The 16,989-nt window shown below is 40.8% G+C and overlaps 2 protein-coding genes across 3 annotated transcripts in view; one reads left to right on the top strand and one right to left on the bottom strand.

Moving 5' to 3' along the window:
* The window catches only part of ANGEL2 (angel homolog 2 (Drosophila)), an 11,117-nt gene extending 3,126 nt beyond the window's left edge, over nt 1-7,991 (top strand). For both annotated transcript variants that reach the window (XM_010082476.1, XM_010082477.1), the window contains exons 3-8: nt 518-587; nt 1,123-1,544; nt 2,529-2,655; nt 3,311-3,371; nt 5,004-5,167; nt 7,493-7,991. In XM_010082476.1, the coding sequence (XP_010080778.1) occupies nt 518-587; nt 1,123-1,544; nt 2,529-2,655; nt 3,311-3,371; nt 5,004-5,167; nt 7,493-7,647 (999 nt within the window). In that variant the 3' untranslated portion in view covers nt 7,648-7,991. The remainder of the gene's footprint in view (nt 1-517; nt 588-1,122; nt 1,545-2,528; nt 2,656-3,310; nt 3,372-5,003; nt 5,168-7,492) is intronic.
* Nucleotides 7,992-11,400: 3,409 nt separating this feature from the next.
* VASH2 (vasohibin 2) overlaps nt 11,401-16,989 on the bottom strand; it is an 8,467-nt gene continuing 2,878 nt past the window's right edge. The window contains exons 3-4 of the mRNA XM_010082478.1: nt 16,976-16,989; nt 11,401-11,664 (exon numbers count right to left, since the gene is read on the bottom strand). The exon at nt 16,976-16,989 is cut by the window's right edge and continues 120 nt beyond it. Of these exons, the coding sequence (XP_010080780.1) occupies nt 11,595-11,664; nt 16,976-16,989 (84 nt within the window). The 3' untranslated portion in view covers nt 11,401-11,594. The remainder of the gene's footprint in view (nt 11,665-16,975) is intronic.

Below are 16,989 nucleotides of genomic sequence, written 5' to 3' on the forward strand. Positions count from 1 at the left end.
TGCTAACTCACTGCCCTTCAGGAACTCGGTCCTTTGCTAGAGTCCCAAGAGGGTTCTACATCTGTGTGTTATTGTGGCGTGCAGGGAGAAGGCTCCAGATGCTCAGAACTCTGTTAATGGAGTATTTTGAGCTTGATCTTTCATTCAGGTTGTTATAATGTGGGACCTTGGTGTCTACACCCTAGTTAATGAAGTGTGCCGTCAGCCTCTTCATCCCACTGCTCTGGCATTTAGCCCTCTCCTAAACTGCTAAGAATGTATTAGCAGGTCACTACTTTGATTAAATTTGATTTCACACCGGAAAATGTACATCTGTCTGAGAAAGGGTGGGAGGAATTGGGGCCCTCTTCACAATCTCAAGGAGCATTTTCTATAGGAGAGTGAATCCTTTTGTGGGATTATGGAGGCAAAAAGCATCTAAAATTTTTTATACCTATACAGACTGGCCAACAGAGATATGATAATGGTGATTTTGATCTACTTACTAATATCTTTGAATTGTAAACTTTTGCCTTAGGTACTCTGTTTACAAGAAGTCCAGGAAGACCACTATAGAACAGAGATCAAGTCAAGTTTGGAATCCCTGGGTATGATGAAACTCTTCTGACCAATACATTGCCTTCTCCCCTGCCCCACTACTATTTTCCTCAAAAAAACTCTAGAATCAAGTCTCCTGCCATCATATGCAACAGTGTTGTGTACCCCCATTTTAAAATTCATCAAGTGCTCTCCAGTAGTCCTGTTGGATAGCTTTTCTAGGGTATGTTTTCTCTGTCTTAAAACCTTCCAAATATCAGGACTAAATTTTATCCATGGCCGGTTTCTGTTCATTAGATCTTATACTAGTACTGTCAGTCAGCCTAAATAGCACTGTCTATCACTCTGCCATATGAATTTATGGTAAGGAACATGCTGGTAGGGGTGTGATTCCATGGTGGCTTAAATGGAGCTTAATCTTTTCTCTTGTGTTCACTTTTCTGTGTGAACTTGACATAGTCTTTGGTACTTCAGACTGGGTGTTGACTGCCATGGGAGAAAAGTAGCATGAGGCTTTTCTAATTTTTTAAAAAAATAATCTATTTCTACGATGGTATTTTATTTTTTTAATTGCCTTTCTTGCAGGGTATCACTGTGAGTATAAAATGAGGACAGGGAGAAAACCTGATGGCTGTGCTATTTGCTTCAAAACTTCCAAATTTAGCCTAATCTCATCAAACCCCGTGGAATTTTTTCGCCGTGATATTCCACTCTTGGACAGGGACAACGTTGGACTGGTGTTGCTTTTGCAACCTAGATTTCACTGTAAAGCCAATGCTGCAATCTGTATAGCCAATACACATCTGCTGTATAACCCAAGGCGAGGGGACATCAAACTGACCCAACTTGCAATGCTCCTGGCAGAGATTGCTAGTGTTGCCCCTCAGAAGGATGGTACCTTCTGTCCAGTTATCATCTGTGGTGACTTCAATTCTGTTCCTGGTTCTCCGTTGTACAGATTTATAAAGGAAGGAAAGTTAAATTATGAAGGACTTGCTATAGGGAAGGTAGGCTATGCTTTTCACTTCTCACTGAAAAAAAAGGGTTCATGCTGATTGAGTGGTGCTAGCATGCCATCGCTGGGCTTGAGATTATTTCCATTGCAGTGCCAATCTTAGTGCCCTTACACAGTCTGCCAAGCGAAAGTTACTGTGGAATTACCTAAAATAAGCTTGGGCATATTAACCGTGCCTTACAGAATGTTGTATCTGCTTCTAGCATTCTGAAATGACAAACTTGCAAACTAAGTAATTGTTCTTGAAAGGTCATTATCCACAGGATGATTTTATCACTGTGTTTACATATCTCAGTCCTTAAGTAGGATAAAATAACTACTTAATCAAATACCTACTGTGTACTCCGTGGAAAGATGACTCTTATTTTAGATAAACTTTGAATTACAGTGACTAGAATAACTGTAAAAGCAAAAATGCAATTAGATGCTGAACGTAAACTGTTTCAGGTTCAATGGTTTTTGTTGTAAGCTCCTGTATGTAGTTGTTGGATGTGTCAAATGCTATTTAATAGAAAGTAACTAGTGTACATACAATGAGGAAAACATGAAAAAATAGCCCCACTGGTGCTTGTTGGCAGTGGGTAGTTGTTTCAAGCCCCGCTTTGACTTGACTTGCTCCCGGAAGAATAAGCATCACGAAGATAAAGTGTCTGCTATGGAGCTGTATATACTCAGTCCTGCTGGGTTGCTGAAAATGTTCTTGATAGTCTCAGTAGTCTCTCAGCTTAGTGTCACAAGAGCTATCTTGAAAAATTGGGTGGCTGCAAAAAACTTGGTAAGAGTAAATGAAGGGGGTATACATAAGGGGTGTTGTTATTTTTACAGAGATTTGACAAGCCATTATAGAAGTTTTATTCTAGGGGACTGGGCTTTTTTTTAATTAAAACTTTAAGCTTTACCAAAAAAAGTCCGCTCGTTTCAATTTTTTTTTTTTTAAATCGGATTTCTATCTGAAAAAAGCATTTGTCTTTCTTAGGTCTCTGGACAAGAACAGTTTCCAAGGGGCCAGAGAATCTTATCTATTCCAATTTGGCCAAAAAAATTAGGAATTTCGCAGAACTGTGTATATGAAATAAAACAGCAACAAAGAGAAGAAAATGCAGGTCAGTTTCTACGCTGATGAATTTTGTGGTCCTTTGAAAATATCACTCTGGTAGCACGGAAAAACAGATGATCTGTTCTAGTGGGGAAAAACTGTGAGCCTTGAGCTTGCGAAACTTCCTTGTTTGGCTCATTAGAGTGTAAAGTTATTTGTTCACATAAGCATTTGCAAGTTTGAATCTTTAGAAGATAACATCTGGAAATTGCCATTCAGGAGCAGGTGTGTAATATTTAAACTACTGTGTTTGCATCATGAAAGCCAGTTGTGCTGTGACTGGGAAAAGAGAGATGGAGGAATGCAGCACGTGTACATAGCAAGAACCTGCATTCTGCTGCAGTGTTTGCGTATGGTAGGGCAGGCACTTTATGGGACAAGCAGGAAAAGCAAGTGATTACTTGCTCAGTATTACTGCATCTTTCATCCACTGTTTTTAATTTGACAAAAAAAAATTAAATGAATGGGACACAATTTGAGAGTCTTTGGAAGGGGATCTTATAAAATGGAGCGGAAGAATTTAATCCACCTTTGTGAATTGTATCTTGCCTGCTGCAAAAAATGTGTACTTGAAGATTTTTTTTTTTTTCTGTAGCTCTTCAATATTGGTCTTGCCTACATTCTATTTTTAAATGTAAATTGAATGTATTTTTATATTGCAGGTGAAAAATTGGAAGCCGCAAAACTGGACAACACTCAGGAGATTGTAGTAGCATCTGAAAAGTACGTGTTGGGAGGAAAAAAAAATGGAAGCCCTTGATTCTTTCCTAGTTTGGGGGGTTTGTTTTGCGTTTAAACCAAACTTGTATCTGATTCCAGATACCAAGTCTGCCCATCTGACAAAAAAGAAATCACCTTCCATTTAAACATGAAAAAGCTGCTCAGACAGCAAAAGACTAGAAATGGCAATAATGAAGGAGTGCATGTTCTTCCAGGAACTTGCAGATATTATTTCAGAATGCAGAGGCAAGGTGTCAGTGCTTTTTAGAGGGTACGATGAAGGTGGGAAAGGACCTGGAAAGACCATAAAACCTTCCTTGTCAGAAGTTCTGTTGGAGAATTTGAGTCCCAGAAATTTGGACTATTACGGATTTGGTAGTACAACTCTTAGTCGGATCACAACATGTGCTTGTTAAACTGAAGGAGGAAGCCACCACTAGGCTACTGAGAAGGAAAATGTAACTGCTTTTTGAAAGGAAGAATATATTTGCATTTAGCAAATTTATATAGGCATATAAAGTAAGGCATAGAAGAGGGAAATTGCCCTAACTGTGTATATGTGATGTCAGGCTCCAAGTAAGCCATTTCTGACCAGAAATAAGATCTTGGTATCACTGCAGATAGTTATATGAAAACCCTTGGTGATCAAAAGGTGGCATTTCCGAAAATGGCTTTTCTGAAGAAAGAAGTAGGTAACAGGCCAGGAAGCCCTATTCTACTATGGTGTAAATCCATAACATGTCATGTTAAACATCACTTGCAGGCTTTTTTGCCTCATCTTAAAAAGGATGTCATGTAACAAAAGCAGAAACCACTGTCCTGTGTTGTACCAACTGGCATGTTTGTCTGTCTCTTCCCTAAATAAGGCAGGTGACATGCTGTTTTTTGTGGTTTTTTTTTTTTTTTCAATTGCTTGGTTTTTAATGAGAACACATTGCAGGTCAGGTTCAAAATGCAGCCATGTAAGGTGAGGCAGGTACAGCTGAGGGATGGATACTTTGCAGAGCAGATGGGAGCAAATGGCTGGGTGGGAGAGAGGAGTTCTTTTGCTGAAAGGTGCAGTTTTGCATTTTGCTTTCAAGATTGAAAAAACAAGTGAGACAAGATGGGCTGAACTGAAGAGGAACAGACTTGCTGGATGATGGGGAGAGACAAAACAGGAGCCTGAGAGAAGGAAAGATTAGGTATAGCCTAACTTGAAAGCGCTTGATAGCTTTAGTTTGGGGGAGAAAAAAACCCTAAAAATCTCAATTTCTCTATATGCTGAAGGGCCTGGTTAGATGAGTTCATACTCTGTTGCTTTCATGTAAGCTGCTCTCATGGACAGTTCTACCGATGTGTCAGGGAGAGATTGCTGAATCTTACATGTGAAATCTTACGAAGTGTAGATGGAGGTGAAAGCTGCCTATATTTGAAGTGTCAGTTAAGCCAGTTTTGATGGGTTCTTAGGTATCTGCCTTTTACTTGAAACAGCTGCCATTTTGCTTTCAGAGGTTTAGGCCACTAACAAGAGGAACACTAGTTTGCATATCCAGAAAATTAATTTTGTTTGTAACTAGGAACTACTTGGTATTTCTTCATTGCTTATTCTTTCTGGGAAAGACAAGAAAATAAAATTCTTTCATTCCTGTTTAGGCTGTCTTCAAAATTGCAGCACTGTTTTAAATTGTCTTCAGTGTATTCTCATTACTTTCCTGAAACTGGGATACCAGAAGTAACAACTTGTCACTCCCGAAGTGCTGTCACTGTGGATTATATCTTCTATTCTGCAGCAAATGATGATACTGCTGCCCAGCCAGGTAAAGAAACCAACTTTTAGTTATTTTTCACAAATGATAAATGGGAACATTCAGATGCTGTTGAAAGGGAAATGTAGTGATAATTTAATCGGTAAGAAGTACTTCAGAGGTTCATGGTAGCGCTTTGAATGTCAGCTGTTACCTGAGAAATGTGGCTGTCCTTGTCAGCTCACCACGGTTGGACATGCAGTGCCACACAGGGCAGACTTTTTCACCTAACTGAACATTCCCGTAGTTGCCATCTCAGCATGGAGACAAGAGCTGGGGCTACAGAAAAGCAGCAGTGTAAGTAGCACCTGAGAAACACTGCTGTCAGTAACTCATGCAAGACCTTAATAGCTGGACCTACAGCACAGCAGTATTTCCAATCATCAAATCAACAAAATGGTGAATGGCAATTTATGATGTGCATTAAAATTGATAAATGAACTGTTTCTTAGAAAGTTACTTTTCACATAGTCTTGATGTAATATCTGGCAAGTAGATGACCTCTGTAGCCTTTGCTCTGAGAGCAGTCACTTCCATGTGCCCAGCTGTCACTCTCTCGATTGCAGTTGCAGCTAAAACTCACCAGATGGTGCAAGAAAGACACGGTACCTCTGTGGGTGTATTCTTTGCTGGGTAACACAATGCTGTCCTTTGCTTTGTTTGTGCTCTTACTGTGGATACTTCTGAGCAGTGTGCTTGCCGTGTCATCATTCGTTCTGTGTTTTATGCTGTTGGCAAAGGTCATTGCACAGTGCAGTGCTCTCAGATAAATAGCTCTGCAGAACTCAGAACAAAGAAACCTGGATTCCACTCCTGTTCCCACTGTAGGCTGCAACTGATTTTTATAAATTAACATTGTTTTCAATGAAAATATCACCTTCATTTCTCATACCTTGAGACCAGATTGTTAAAATTCATTGAGTTAACGCACAAAAGTCTAATATGTCATAACATGCACATCTTAATTTATGTACATCTTAAATGCTATCTTAATGTAAATCTCAAATACAAAAGCTTCACAATATAGAAATAAAAGCTTTGACGGAAAATTAGGATGAGAAGTCTCTAAATGATTTCCAAATACTTTGTAATTTAACGGAGTGCTGTGAAATTTCAGAGTGCATCTCTCTGCAAAATTTAATCCTAATTCACCTGCTTATATATTTTTGTTGTACCATCATTGCCCCAGGAGAGCCAAAGGACTTTTTTCTTTATGTACTTGTTTTCCAAAGGGATTCTTCACCCCACATCAGAGTACAGAATGAGACCAAACTTGAATTCTCCAAGCAGTTTAAAGTGGTGTAGTTTTAATTAATTAGTTCTTAGAAACTAATAGTCTGGGTTTTCAGTTTTCTGATGACCTGGGCCTCTGTATTAAAAGTTGTCAAAGTCTGAACAAGTGAGTAGAAATATGGTCTGGGCTGACTGATTGCCTTTTTACATTTAAAGGGAAGTTTTTCTGAAAGTTACGTGCTTTAGTCTGTGTCATGTTTAGCCAGGTATTTGGTTTGGTATTCAGGATTTGCTGTGAAAGCAAATTTCTTGAGTTGGAAAAAGCTTGTTACTCTTTGATGATGGTTTTCTGGTTTTTTGTTTTGTTTTTTAATGACACGACAATTTTTAAGTATAGTGTAATAATAGCAAGGCTGTGAGTCATCTTGCTCTCTTCCATGAGCAATGTGGTGTTTCTTGGGGGTGGGTGAGGGGTTTTTTTTTGTGGTGGTTTTTTTGTTTGTTTGTTTTTAGGTGATTATAGGAATAGGTAGCAGGAAATAATAGAGGAAGGTCCCTTTCTTATGACAAGCAGTTAGGAAGGGAAATGCCAGAAGGCTTTCATCCTTACAAGCAAGAGTTCCTGTATGACTTGCCTGCTGGAGAACTGTGTGCTTGAGGATACAGGAATAAAATGTTATGTGAAGCAGTAACTCTCAAAAGATGCTTAATTTTCCAAGTGTCAGCTCTGTTCAGTAATGCTGTTTGTGATAGAGTACAGGACTGGGTTGTGTGAGGTTTTTTCAGGGGAGTTACAATGAACAAATTAATCCCTTTCCCTTTCTACCTCAATTTATGTCTCAACAAAATGGAGGAGGGGTGGCATCTTTCTGAGTACTTTGAGCTCTGCTGATTATAAAAGTTCTACTGTGAGAGTACTAGTGAACACGGAGAATTTCTGAACTACCTTACTAGTTTTTGCATGGAACAATAATGACTTCAGATTATTTCTGCCATACTGTTTTCCTCCTGCATATGTATGAATGTGTTGATTTTTTTTTAGCCCACACTGATGAACCTTTCCACTTTTTTTTTTTTTTTTTTTTTTTTTTTTTTTTTAACTAGGAGCAGAGGATTCTTTTTCTGGAGGTCTGAAACTTCTTGGCAGGCTGGCACTTCTAACAGAGAAAGATCTTTGGACCGTTAATGGTCTTCCCAATGAAAATAACTCTTCTGACCACTTGCCATTGGTAGCAGAGTTCAGGCTTATTGAACTGTAATATCCAAAGGACTTTTTGTGTAGGTAAAGTTACCTTCACCTTCTGTCTTCATGTGATTATTATCATTTTTTTAAAGGTTAATTCAAGCACTGCTGGTCCGGTTTAAATAAGTTTGCGTGCATGCTGATTTGTTAGTGTTGTGTAAAGTAGACTTTTTAAAGAGACTTTTTAAAAAACGTTTAAATTACTTTATGACATCTTTAAGGCAGAAAGAAAAGATTTTACACTAGCTTCCTCTTTGATAATGGAAAACATCTGTGCCAGTCTCAAAATGGTGTTATTTTTCACAGAGATGCTGTAAATGGTTTTTATTGTAAATCACAGTAAAACGGATTATTCTCTGAGAACTGTGTGCTTCTTCAGGTAAAGGGGGGTAAGTTTGTGTGCATGTCACGTTTTATAATGAGCTGAAATTAATGTTTTAGTACAAATTTGCTCTATGGCCACTTCTATGTAAATAATTTCTGCAAAGGAATTTCCTCAGTCACCTAGAGTGTAGTCAGTGCAGAGGCTGCAAGATTGGACTTCCAAAGGAAGAAGACAGCTTTTGCAGTAAGGCAAATATGTTCTAAAAGCTTAAACAGAAGTAGCATTCACTGGAATCTTTTTAAAAGTTGTTACTTCCCCTGCTGAACAGGGGAAAGTTGGGAAATAGAGCCGTACCGAACAGGGGAACGTTGGGTAATAGAGCAGTTCCACTACTTGGAATAAGCCTTAACTTGAGCATGGCTTTTCAGGCTTGTCTAAAGCCTCATTTCTTCCAAAGCAGAGGTTTCACATCAGTTCCATTCTCTTTTACACAGAGCAGCACTTACCTAGGCCAGGCCAAACACCTGGTTATTTACAGTGCTGGTTTGAATCTCAAGTTTTATGTTAATCTAAAAGCAAGCAAATGCTTTGGACTTGCCGCTCAATGGTTTCCATATTTGGCTCGTATTCAGATATTGTGTGTTGCTGTGACATTTTTCTTCAAGGTAGCAAAGATAGATTGCCTTCTGAAAAACATACCCCACTTCCCTGGTAACCACATGAAACCATTAAGGCAGTAAGTTGTATTTGTTCTGTTTCATTAGTGTATGTTGTTATTAAAGGACTATAACAACTTGCTTTCCTTTACAAAAGGGGAAACTGTCACCTCAAGTGTTTTCCCACACTTTGATGACAATAACATGAAGAAAGGGCTAAGATACTAAAAGAAAAAAGCAGAAGCTGCTTGCTGCACTCAGCACTGCTGCTAGTTCAGGGGTGTTTATTGTTCCGTAACAATTTATTTTCAGGGTTTAGGGACTTCGGTTTTTCTTTGTATAACCCACTGATGGTTAGCTATAGCGTGGGTTTAAGGGCTTTATATTCTGTGATTTCCTTGCAGAATAATAAATGAGGTAGGTATTTAACAATCTTTAAAAACTCTGCTTTAGTTTGTTCCCATTTGTCCTGTATTGATTTTAGAAGTGACTTAGATCTTTTCTGGAAGAGAAGCCTGGACAGGACAAAAAAATAATCCTAATTAATTAAAAAAAAAAAAAAAAAAACCTACCATGATATTTTATTGAAGTTTCATGCTCTGTATAAACATACAAGTGATTAAAAAAAACCCCAAAGTCATGCATGTTTTCTATGCTATCTGACCACGTCGCAGTAAGTTAGAACAGTCACTAGAACCACACTTAAGACAAATGCCATCAAAAGCAAGTTTCAAGAGAACATTTCATCTGAACTTCAAAACAAGAACCAAAAGCAATTTATCACACACCTCTACAGCATTAGAAAGTTTCAGAATAAGTTAGAGGTTGAGAGAAGATAACTCAAATTTTGCTGGACAATGGTAAAAACTATATACCAACCATTATTACTTGAGCTGAAGTAGACCATGGTTTCATAGGGAAAAATTTGCAACATATCAGATAACCTTGTGCTATAGGATACAGCTGATCAAAGTAAGTCTTTCACATAATTTTGCCCATGAAAAATCTAAAGGATACATTAAAAAAATTGTTTAGGTTGCAAGACACTGAGCAGCAAAAAGTTTAAAACCGAAACTCTGCAGCTGATGTCAAGTTACACAAGAATTTCTACCAAATGAGTATTTCCCTCTTTTCAGTTTCATTCCTGAACCAAAAAAAATCCTGTTATGAACACAGGTGTGGAAAAGTTTGTAGCAAGAGGGATGGAAAAGGCCTCCCTGTAATTGATATGGTAATCTTGTACAAAGAAGCAGAATACATTTGAAAAGTCTTCTTTTAGACCTTCTGAAGTCTAATTAGTAGAAAGCCTTTCACCTGTAGTAGGTTGCTGGGTCCAATTGTTGTCTTCCTGTCCTAGGTAGGCGAGATTCATTGACTTTTTTGAGCAATGAGGTCTGTGTGCAAGCAATTGTCTCCTGTATTAATTCAATTGCTGGCTGATCTAAGTGTTCTAGGAGCTTAACTCATTCAATTTGAGTAAGCATTATTGTCACTGTGTTACAATGTCCTGTCTCCATTCAGATACCAAAAAAGTGTGTGCCCAGGAGGGGAGGTACACAAGGCCCACGGCAGTATCATCTATAAGCACAGCACAAAGGGTAGAGGCTGGACTTGTACAATAATCCAGTTTCTATTTAGGCACCTAATGAAATATTTTCAGGAATGCAGCACTCGGAATGCTTCCAGAGAACTTCACTGATGTGAATGGTGGACTGCAATGAAAGTCTTACCACATCACTTGAGAATGCTGCCATCGATCACTGGTCCTTAGCTAAGTCTTAGAAAAAAAGGACTGAGTAGGGAGGAAGCAGACAGGCTTGATTTTCAGCTATTTCAGATGTACAACTCAATTTATTGCTGAAGATGTTCCAATACAAGCTAAGCCGTTGTTCCTACAACACACACAGAAAGAACTCCCTACAGCAGCACGGCAGAAGGTTAACTTCAGCCTGTGATGTCTGATCTTAATATAAGATGTCAAGGCATCATCATCTGAGACTGCTCAGCCTTTCAAAGACAAGGTTCAAAGTCACACACAAATGTTGAAAGAAAAGCATATACACTTAGGTTAGCAATTCTGACATTTTTTCCATTATTCCAGGAACCATACAAGAACCAAACTGACTAGAAGGTGAACATTTGTCTCTACAGAACAGCAATCTCTATGTTTTGTGCTTTACCAGTGTAGTCCAGAAAGACTAGAAGCTTGTGACAAAGTATAAAAAAATTCAGAAAGTTTAAGAATTCATTATTCATCAATTATCATTTAAAAAAAACAAAACCGCATATTTTGCCTAATAAGATGTCAGTGTTTAAAATACACTTGCATATTACTATTACTTAACATCTTTCAGCAACATGCACAAAATAATAATACAGGTGGCAGTAAAACATCCAGTGCTGTTTTAATACTACCAGAAATGCTGGGAAACAATACAAATTAGTTACAAAACAATAATACTGACAGTTTTGCATATCTGTTAAGTTTAGTGAGGTAACGTTGATAGTAAAAATTCATGCCACTTCTGCACTGCTTGTTTTTATTGCTGAATTAAATATTAATACTGAATGTGGGTTTTTTTTTTTTTAACTGCACTGCACCCCAGCACATCTTAACACTAAGAATATGATTTCTTAGTTATCCCAATGCTACTACCCAGCACAATGCTCAAATTCAGTTAATGCTTGTACAGGGAAATTATATTTGAAGAAACTCACACCACTGGAGTTACCTGCTACATGATGGAGGGGGAAAAAAGAAATCTTAGATCCTGATCATTTTAGGTTCTCTTCACTGATGTCTTTTCTATGACTTGAAAGAAAATAAATACTGCCACCAAAAAAAAAAATCCCCCCTTCTATTTTCTAGGTAAAAGAATCCACAAGATCATAAATAGTCCCATTCCTTTTTAATTCCCATGGAGTGCAGGTAAAGTGCAGCAGGAAGCACCAGGGAAGCCTTCTGTCCGGCATATGGCTTTGTTAGATGCGGAGCTGGTAGCCTACCTCATTGAGTGTAGCCAGGTCTCCTTTCTTGTCCACCACTGCAGGCCTGCAAGCAAAGGAGGGAAGAGGGCGATGCTTACCAGCGGTCCCACACTGCCATGCGGGAGTGGAGAGAGTAGCTGTCAAACCAGGAATGGTTGACTTCAAAATAAGACTAACTAGACTTAATTTTCTCACTGTAAGCATGATCGTGCTGAATTTGTCACATGAACTAGTGCAATCAAGCTACTCATGTGGGTTGCCTCTGAAGCCAAGCACCAGCGAAGAACAAGTCCTCCTATCCTGGGGACCATGATCTGAGCCTGGGAGTGCCCCTCTCCCTCCGACTTGAGAGAGGGCCTAAATGGGTAGCTAAGGCTAGACACATCCTGCCCGTGATCTGCCCCGAGCAAGACTGCAGCTTTTAGAATAAAGTGGAAGCTGCTGAGAGGAAATAGGCAAGGCCTCTCACATGGCCATAGTGTGTTGTCTCTCTGAACCTGCCCTTTCCTCTTGGCTAGTGTGTGTGAAGGGCTAGAGCCCACCAAATAGAAAACACAAGATGAACTCCTTTCAGTCTCCAGGCATCTTATATTCTGATACAGTCCAGTCATTCACATGAGTAACCACCCACACGCATACACCGTTAGGTCATTTAAGCATATCAACAACCTGAAACAAATTAAACCTTGAGACTGAGCAGTCAGTCTATCCCTGTTTAGCAAACAATGGAAAAGCTCCTGCAACAAAGTTGTCAAACCAAAACAATCACAGTGATTTATTGTCTGTGGCAGCCTCTAATCTGAGCGCTTATTCCAGGCTCTTAGCTATTTTCACATTAAGCCATATGCTTCCTTTTCTAAAGTAAAATGTTGTCTAAAATACACATTTCTCCTAGTAGACTCCACAGCACATCTGCCTCACTGCAAAAACTTGGTTAAAGCCCAAGTAGTACAATGTGAAGCTAGTAATGGCTGCAGTGCTTTCCTGCAGCTCCTCAGACCGGGTTTCCAGCTCTTGCGCTTCCTCTTTACTCACTGGGCAGCAGATGTGACCCATGAGTTTGCACACACAAGGCATTTACCTCCTTGTGGCACGCTGCCTGCTTGTTTCTGCCAAAGCCACTCTGGGCAGCCAGCACAGACACGGGAGAGGCAGTGCAGCCCTAAGAGGTGGGAATGTATAGCTTACATATATACACACATACACATGTGGCAAAGCCTCAAAAATATTTTTTGAATTATTTGATTCAATAAGTGAATTTTTTAAATTTTTTTTTTTAAGAGCAGAGCTGCTAATACCAGATCTCTGCTGAGAATTTGCACAGCATTTGAGAGCTGGGGACATTGCTATGGACAACTAATGCTCTTCTGTCTAGTCACACATTGAATGCAACCTATTTTGTTGCCACTTATCCAAGCACCTCTATTAATAAACCCATCATCATCTTTGCGGTACTGTCCTGCACCCTGCCTCATGTTTGTCTCAGTTGGTAAGTACTTCACAGAAGCGAAGGAGTCTTCACTGGTCTCTGTCACTTGCAGGAAGGAATCGCACCTGAAGAAGTCTTATGTAACATGGTTTGGATTTTTCCACTTTATTCCGTCAGATTTGACTAGCCAGAAAGCAAGTTAGAAGCTGCATCCCTCAGAGCTTGCATAGAAGTTGGAGACCAGCAGGAGATGTGTTATGTTTCAGAGTGTCTTTCCTTCCTCCCTCCCTCCTACAATTTCAGCGATCCTTTTCCCTTCCCACCCTTTTCTTTCTCCCTCTCCCTCTCCCTCCCTTTAATTAAAGCCAGAATATGGTTGTAATTAAAGCACACCTGGATGGTTCTACCTTCTCTGATTATCCAAGAGATGGGGAGACACTGCACACCCATGGCAACGTGCCCATTTCCACTCATGACAGTTCTCTAGCTTGTAGCTACAAACAGACTGCCCTCTGTAAAGTTCTCTTCAGGGTTTTAGGAAAAGGCAAGAATTTGTTGGAGCAGAAGCATCACAGCTCCTATTCTCCTTGGCTGGCAAAAGACCTGATGTCAAACATCCCCTGTGAAGCAAGTGACCTCTGCTGCACTGGTCTGTCAGCTCGCACCTCCTGTCCCAAGTGACATGACGATGAGCACGTGAATAAGCTGTGCATAGCTGCTGGGTGCACAGTATTCATGAGGTGTCTGCATTGGATCTGCCTGATTTTGCACATCCTAAAATAATATAATCCTGCCCCCTTGCACATCCTAATATAATGGACTACCAGAATTTTCCTTTTAACAGCTAAATTAGGCCAGAAGCACACAAGGCCAGTGCTGCTATGACACTCACAGAGTGTGCATATGTTAAGCCTCAGTATGCAATTAAAAGGATCTGGTGAACCGACACTTAGGAGTAGAGATTGCTTCATGCTGCTGCATGATGCTCCCTTGTATCAACACTCCCAAACCCCTCCAGCTCCAAGCACTTCTACTGAGCATGAAGCATCGTGTTGCCTGTTCCAGCACAGTGGCTTGCCATTTACCCATCCTCTTGCTTTGGGACTTCAGAGGGTGGACAAGTGGACAGTGTAAAGCTTCAGACTTACCAGAATTCACACCTATTTGAATAGCACCCTATATGCTCTTTATTCATCCAGCCCGCTGGCCACCCTTGCGGGATCACACCAGCTGTGGGCTGGGAGCACACGGACTGTTACATAGCTCAGTTAATAAGCTGCAGTTTGACTACACACCAGTCTCCTAGACAGGCACATACGGCTTATTGCATTGCCACGCATGTCCTGCAACATACTCTATCTGCCTTGTAGCTCTATTTCCAGGCTAAAACGTTATCATGGGCTTGCTAGCAGCCACCATCAGCATTCACCTAACGAACTAGTAAGGAACCAGGATGAGAAGGTTAGAGGTTTGAGTCTGTAAAATCCACTTCTGTCCTTTAGTACCAGTTCAACCTTTGTCCTTCAGAAACAATCCAGCAAAGACATTCCAGTTTACCATTCCAGTTCACATATTTTTAATTGGGAGATTTCTCCCAGCAGGCCCATATAATTTTATTGTTGACAAAAACCAGGCTGTAATAACAGCTTGTCATGAGCAGGTGAAGCCTCTCAAATGAATGTGTTATTCAGCCCCTGCCAGCTCACACTAGAGCAAAACACTTCTCTCCCCCTCCCCTTCAAGCTCTAAAAAGCTGTAATTACAGCATGTGAGTAAGAGATCCACAAAGAAACAAAACACAGTGTTGATAAGCACTGCCATTCTTTGGCTAGTATTTCAGCGTAAAGCCTAGCAAGCCTGAAAGTCTTCCCTCTTCTGTGTGTAACACAAAGGCGTCTCACTGCAACTAGGTTCCCAGAGATCCATCAATATGCTGAAGAAAATACGCAATCTCCCCTCTCGTATCTCTCGCCCCGTGTCTACCTCTGTACATGCTGGTATGTGTCATTCAGCTCATCCCTGATGAGGCCATGCCACTCCGCCTTCAGGTCTCAGAGACCTCCTGTTGCAGAAACCAGCAGATCTTGATTTTGGAAATGAAAGGGGTTTATGACCAGCAGAAAACTCCCTACAGCAGCACACCCCTCTGGAGCATCACTCCCACCAGGGCAAAAGGCACAGTCAGCCTTCCAGCCACCAGCGCCACAGCACAGAATCATTATTTTAACATCAGGAACACAGTTCTCCCTGGCATCACTTTTCTAACAGAGAGCGGCCTCTTGGGTCTTCTCAAGGGCCCTGGATGTGCCAAAAGCTCCTTCACTCCCCTTTTTCCTTCCGAGCGTACTGGCCAGGCTTGCGAGGGGGCTGCACGGGACCCACAGAGTCAGCCACAAAGCACGTGCTGCAAGAGCTCCCACCTGCTCTGAGATGCCTTCTGCCAAAGCCAAGATGAAGGTCTCACATGTGGAGTCTGCTCTCTGTCTCCTACTCCCCTTACCGTGCTATAGCTGGGATCCTTGATCTTATAACATGGTGACCCAGGGTTTATTATAGAATAACATATGATTTGCTCTAGTACAGAGCAACACAGCAGAACCACCAAGCAGGTAACAGGTGCTGAAGTCGCTGCAAGGTCACCAGTACTTCACTTGTCTTTCTGTCCTGGAAAAGCAAAGCTGCCAAGGAAGAACCAGCCATTGCAGAGCAGCCATGTGCCCAGCAGCTCTCTGAGGAAACCAGCCCAGCCCAAACCTGGTGAGGCTCACTCTTCTCTCCAGCAACTGCAGCAGCACTACCAGAAACCCAAAGATGGAACTATCCCTCAAAGAGAATCTGGGAGGTAGAGAAGCCTGGAGTAGCCAAGCCCATTACAACTATAATTATCGATGCACTAAACAAGGAGCTCTCAGTGATGAAGCCCAAAGTACAGCATCGTGGACTGAGTGTGAATTCACAAGTACAAAATAAAAGCCTGCTGTGAAATCATCTGCTGCTAAATTATCTTGAAGTTATCTTTAGAAGGTTAGTCTAATGTCTTTGTTAGCTGCTTTAAAATAAATAAATAAGTGCTGAGACAGCAGTCTGGGAGCCTATTTAAAAAGCAACGATCATAAATATGTGACTAATCTGGGTTACGTATAGGCTTTCACAGTTGTCAGCTTCCTGGCATGAAGCAGTACAGATAAAATTCAACTCTTCCACATCTACGGTATGGAGGTCTGAATTGCCAGTGGCTGTAAAAGGCCTGTGATCTGGAAGCTCAGTTTTATCCATTTAGAGGTATTGCATGCAGTTACTCCATCCTTCCATGCACAGTTAAAGAAAAACTATTAGCTGTGACACATGAGGAAAGTAGTCTGGGTTTTTTTAAGCCAATAAAATCAAAGCGTACAATGCAAGTCATGTTTCTGCTTTGGCAAGAAATCATCCCTGTAAGTTGGACAGTCCTTAGTGAAAACCACACCATCACAACAGCTCTGTACAAAGGCTCATCACAGAGAATCCAACCTCTCTCGGTGACCATAACAGCAGGGCATCCCACCACCACTAGCAGATACATCCTCCTGTTTTTCATACCTATGTCTGAACACCCTTAGATGTGATCAAACTACTTTCCCTTCTGTCCAGGTCCCCTGCACACCAGGCTAGGTTCATTTCTCCAGAAAGTGGACTGTATAAAGACTGAAAAAAGAAAAGGTGAAACCCACACTTCCACTTTCACGGTCATCCAACACCCCACAGAATTTAACCAAGCAAAAGCCATCAGGGCCTCCAAGGACACCATGCAGAGGGGAGTAAGCATGGCATCAGCAGTACCAGCAGCTTCTGTAGCCTCTCAGGCAACCAAGATACCTGCTGCCGGTTTCCTATATATGCCATCATGCGCATATATATGGTTTTGTACAGCAAAATAATACAGTATTGCCCTCAACTTCTAACCCACCAGTGATGGCAGCA

Source organism: Pterocles gutturalis, unplaced genomic scaffold (genome assembly GCF_000699245.1).
Source record: "Pterocles gutturalis isolate BGI_N339 unplaced genomic scaffold, ASM69924v1 scaffold33344, whole genome shotgun sequence".
NCBI classification, from domain to species: domain Eukaryota; kingdom Metazoa; phylum Chordata; class Aves; order Pterocliformes; family Pteroclidae; genus Pterocles; species Pterocles gutturalis.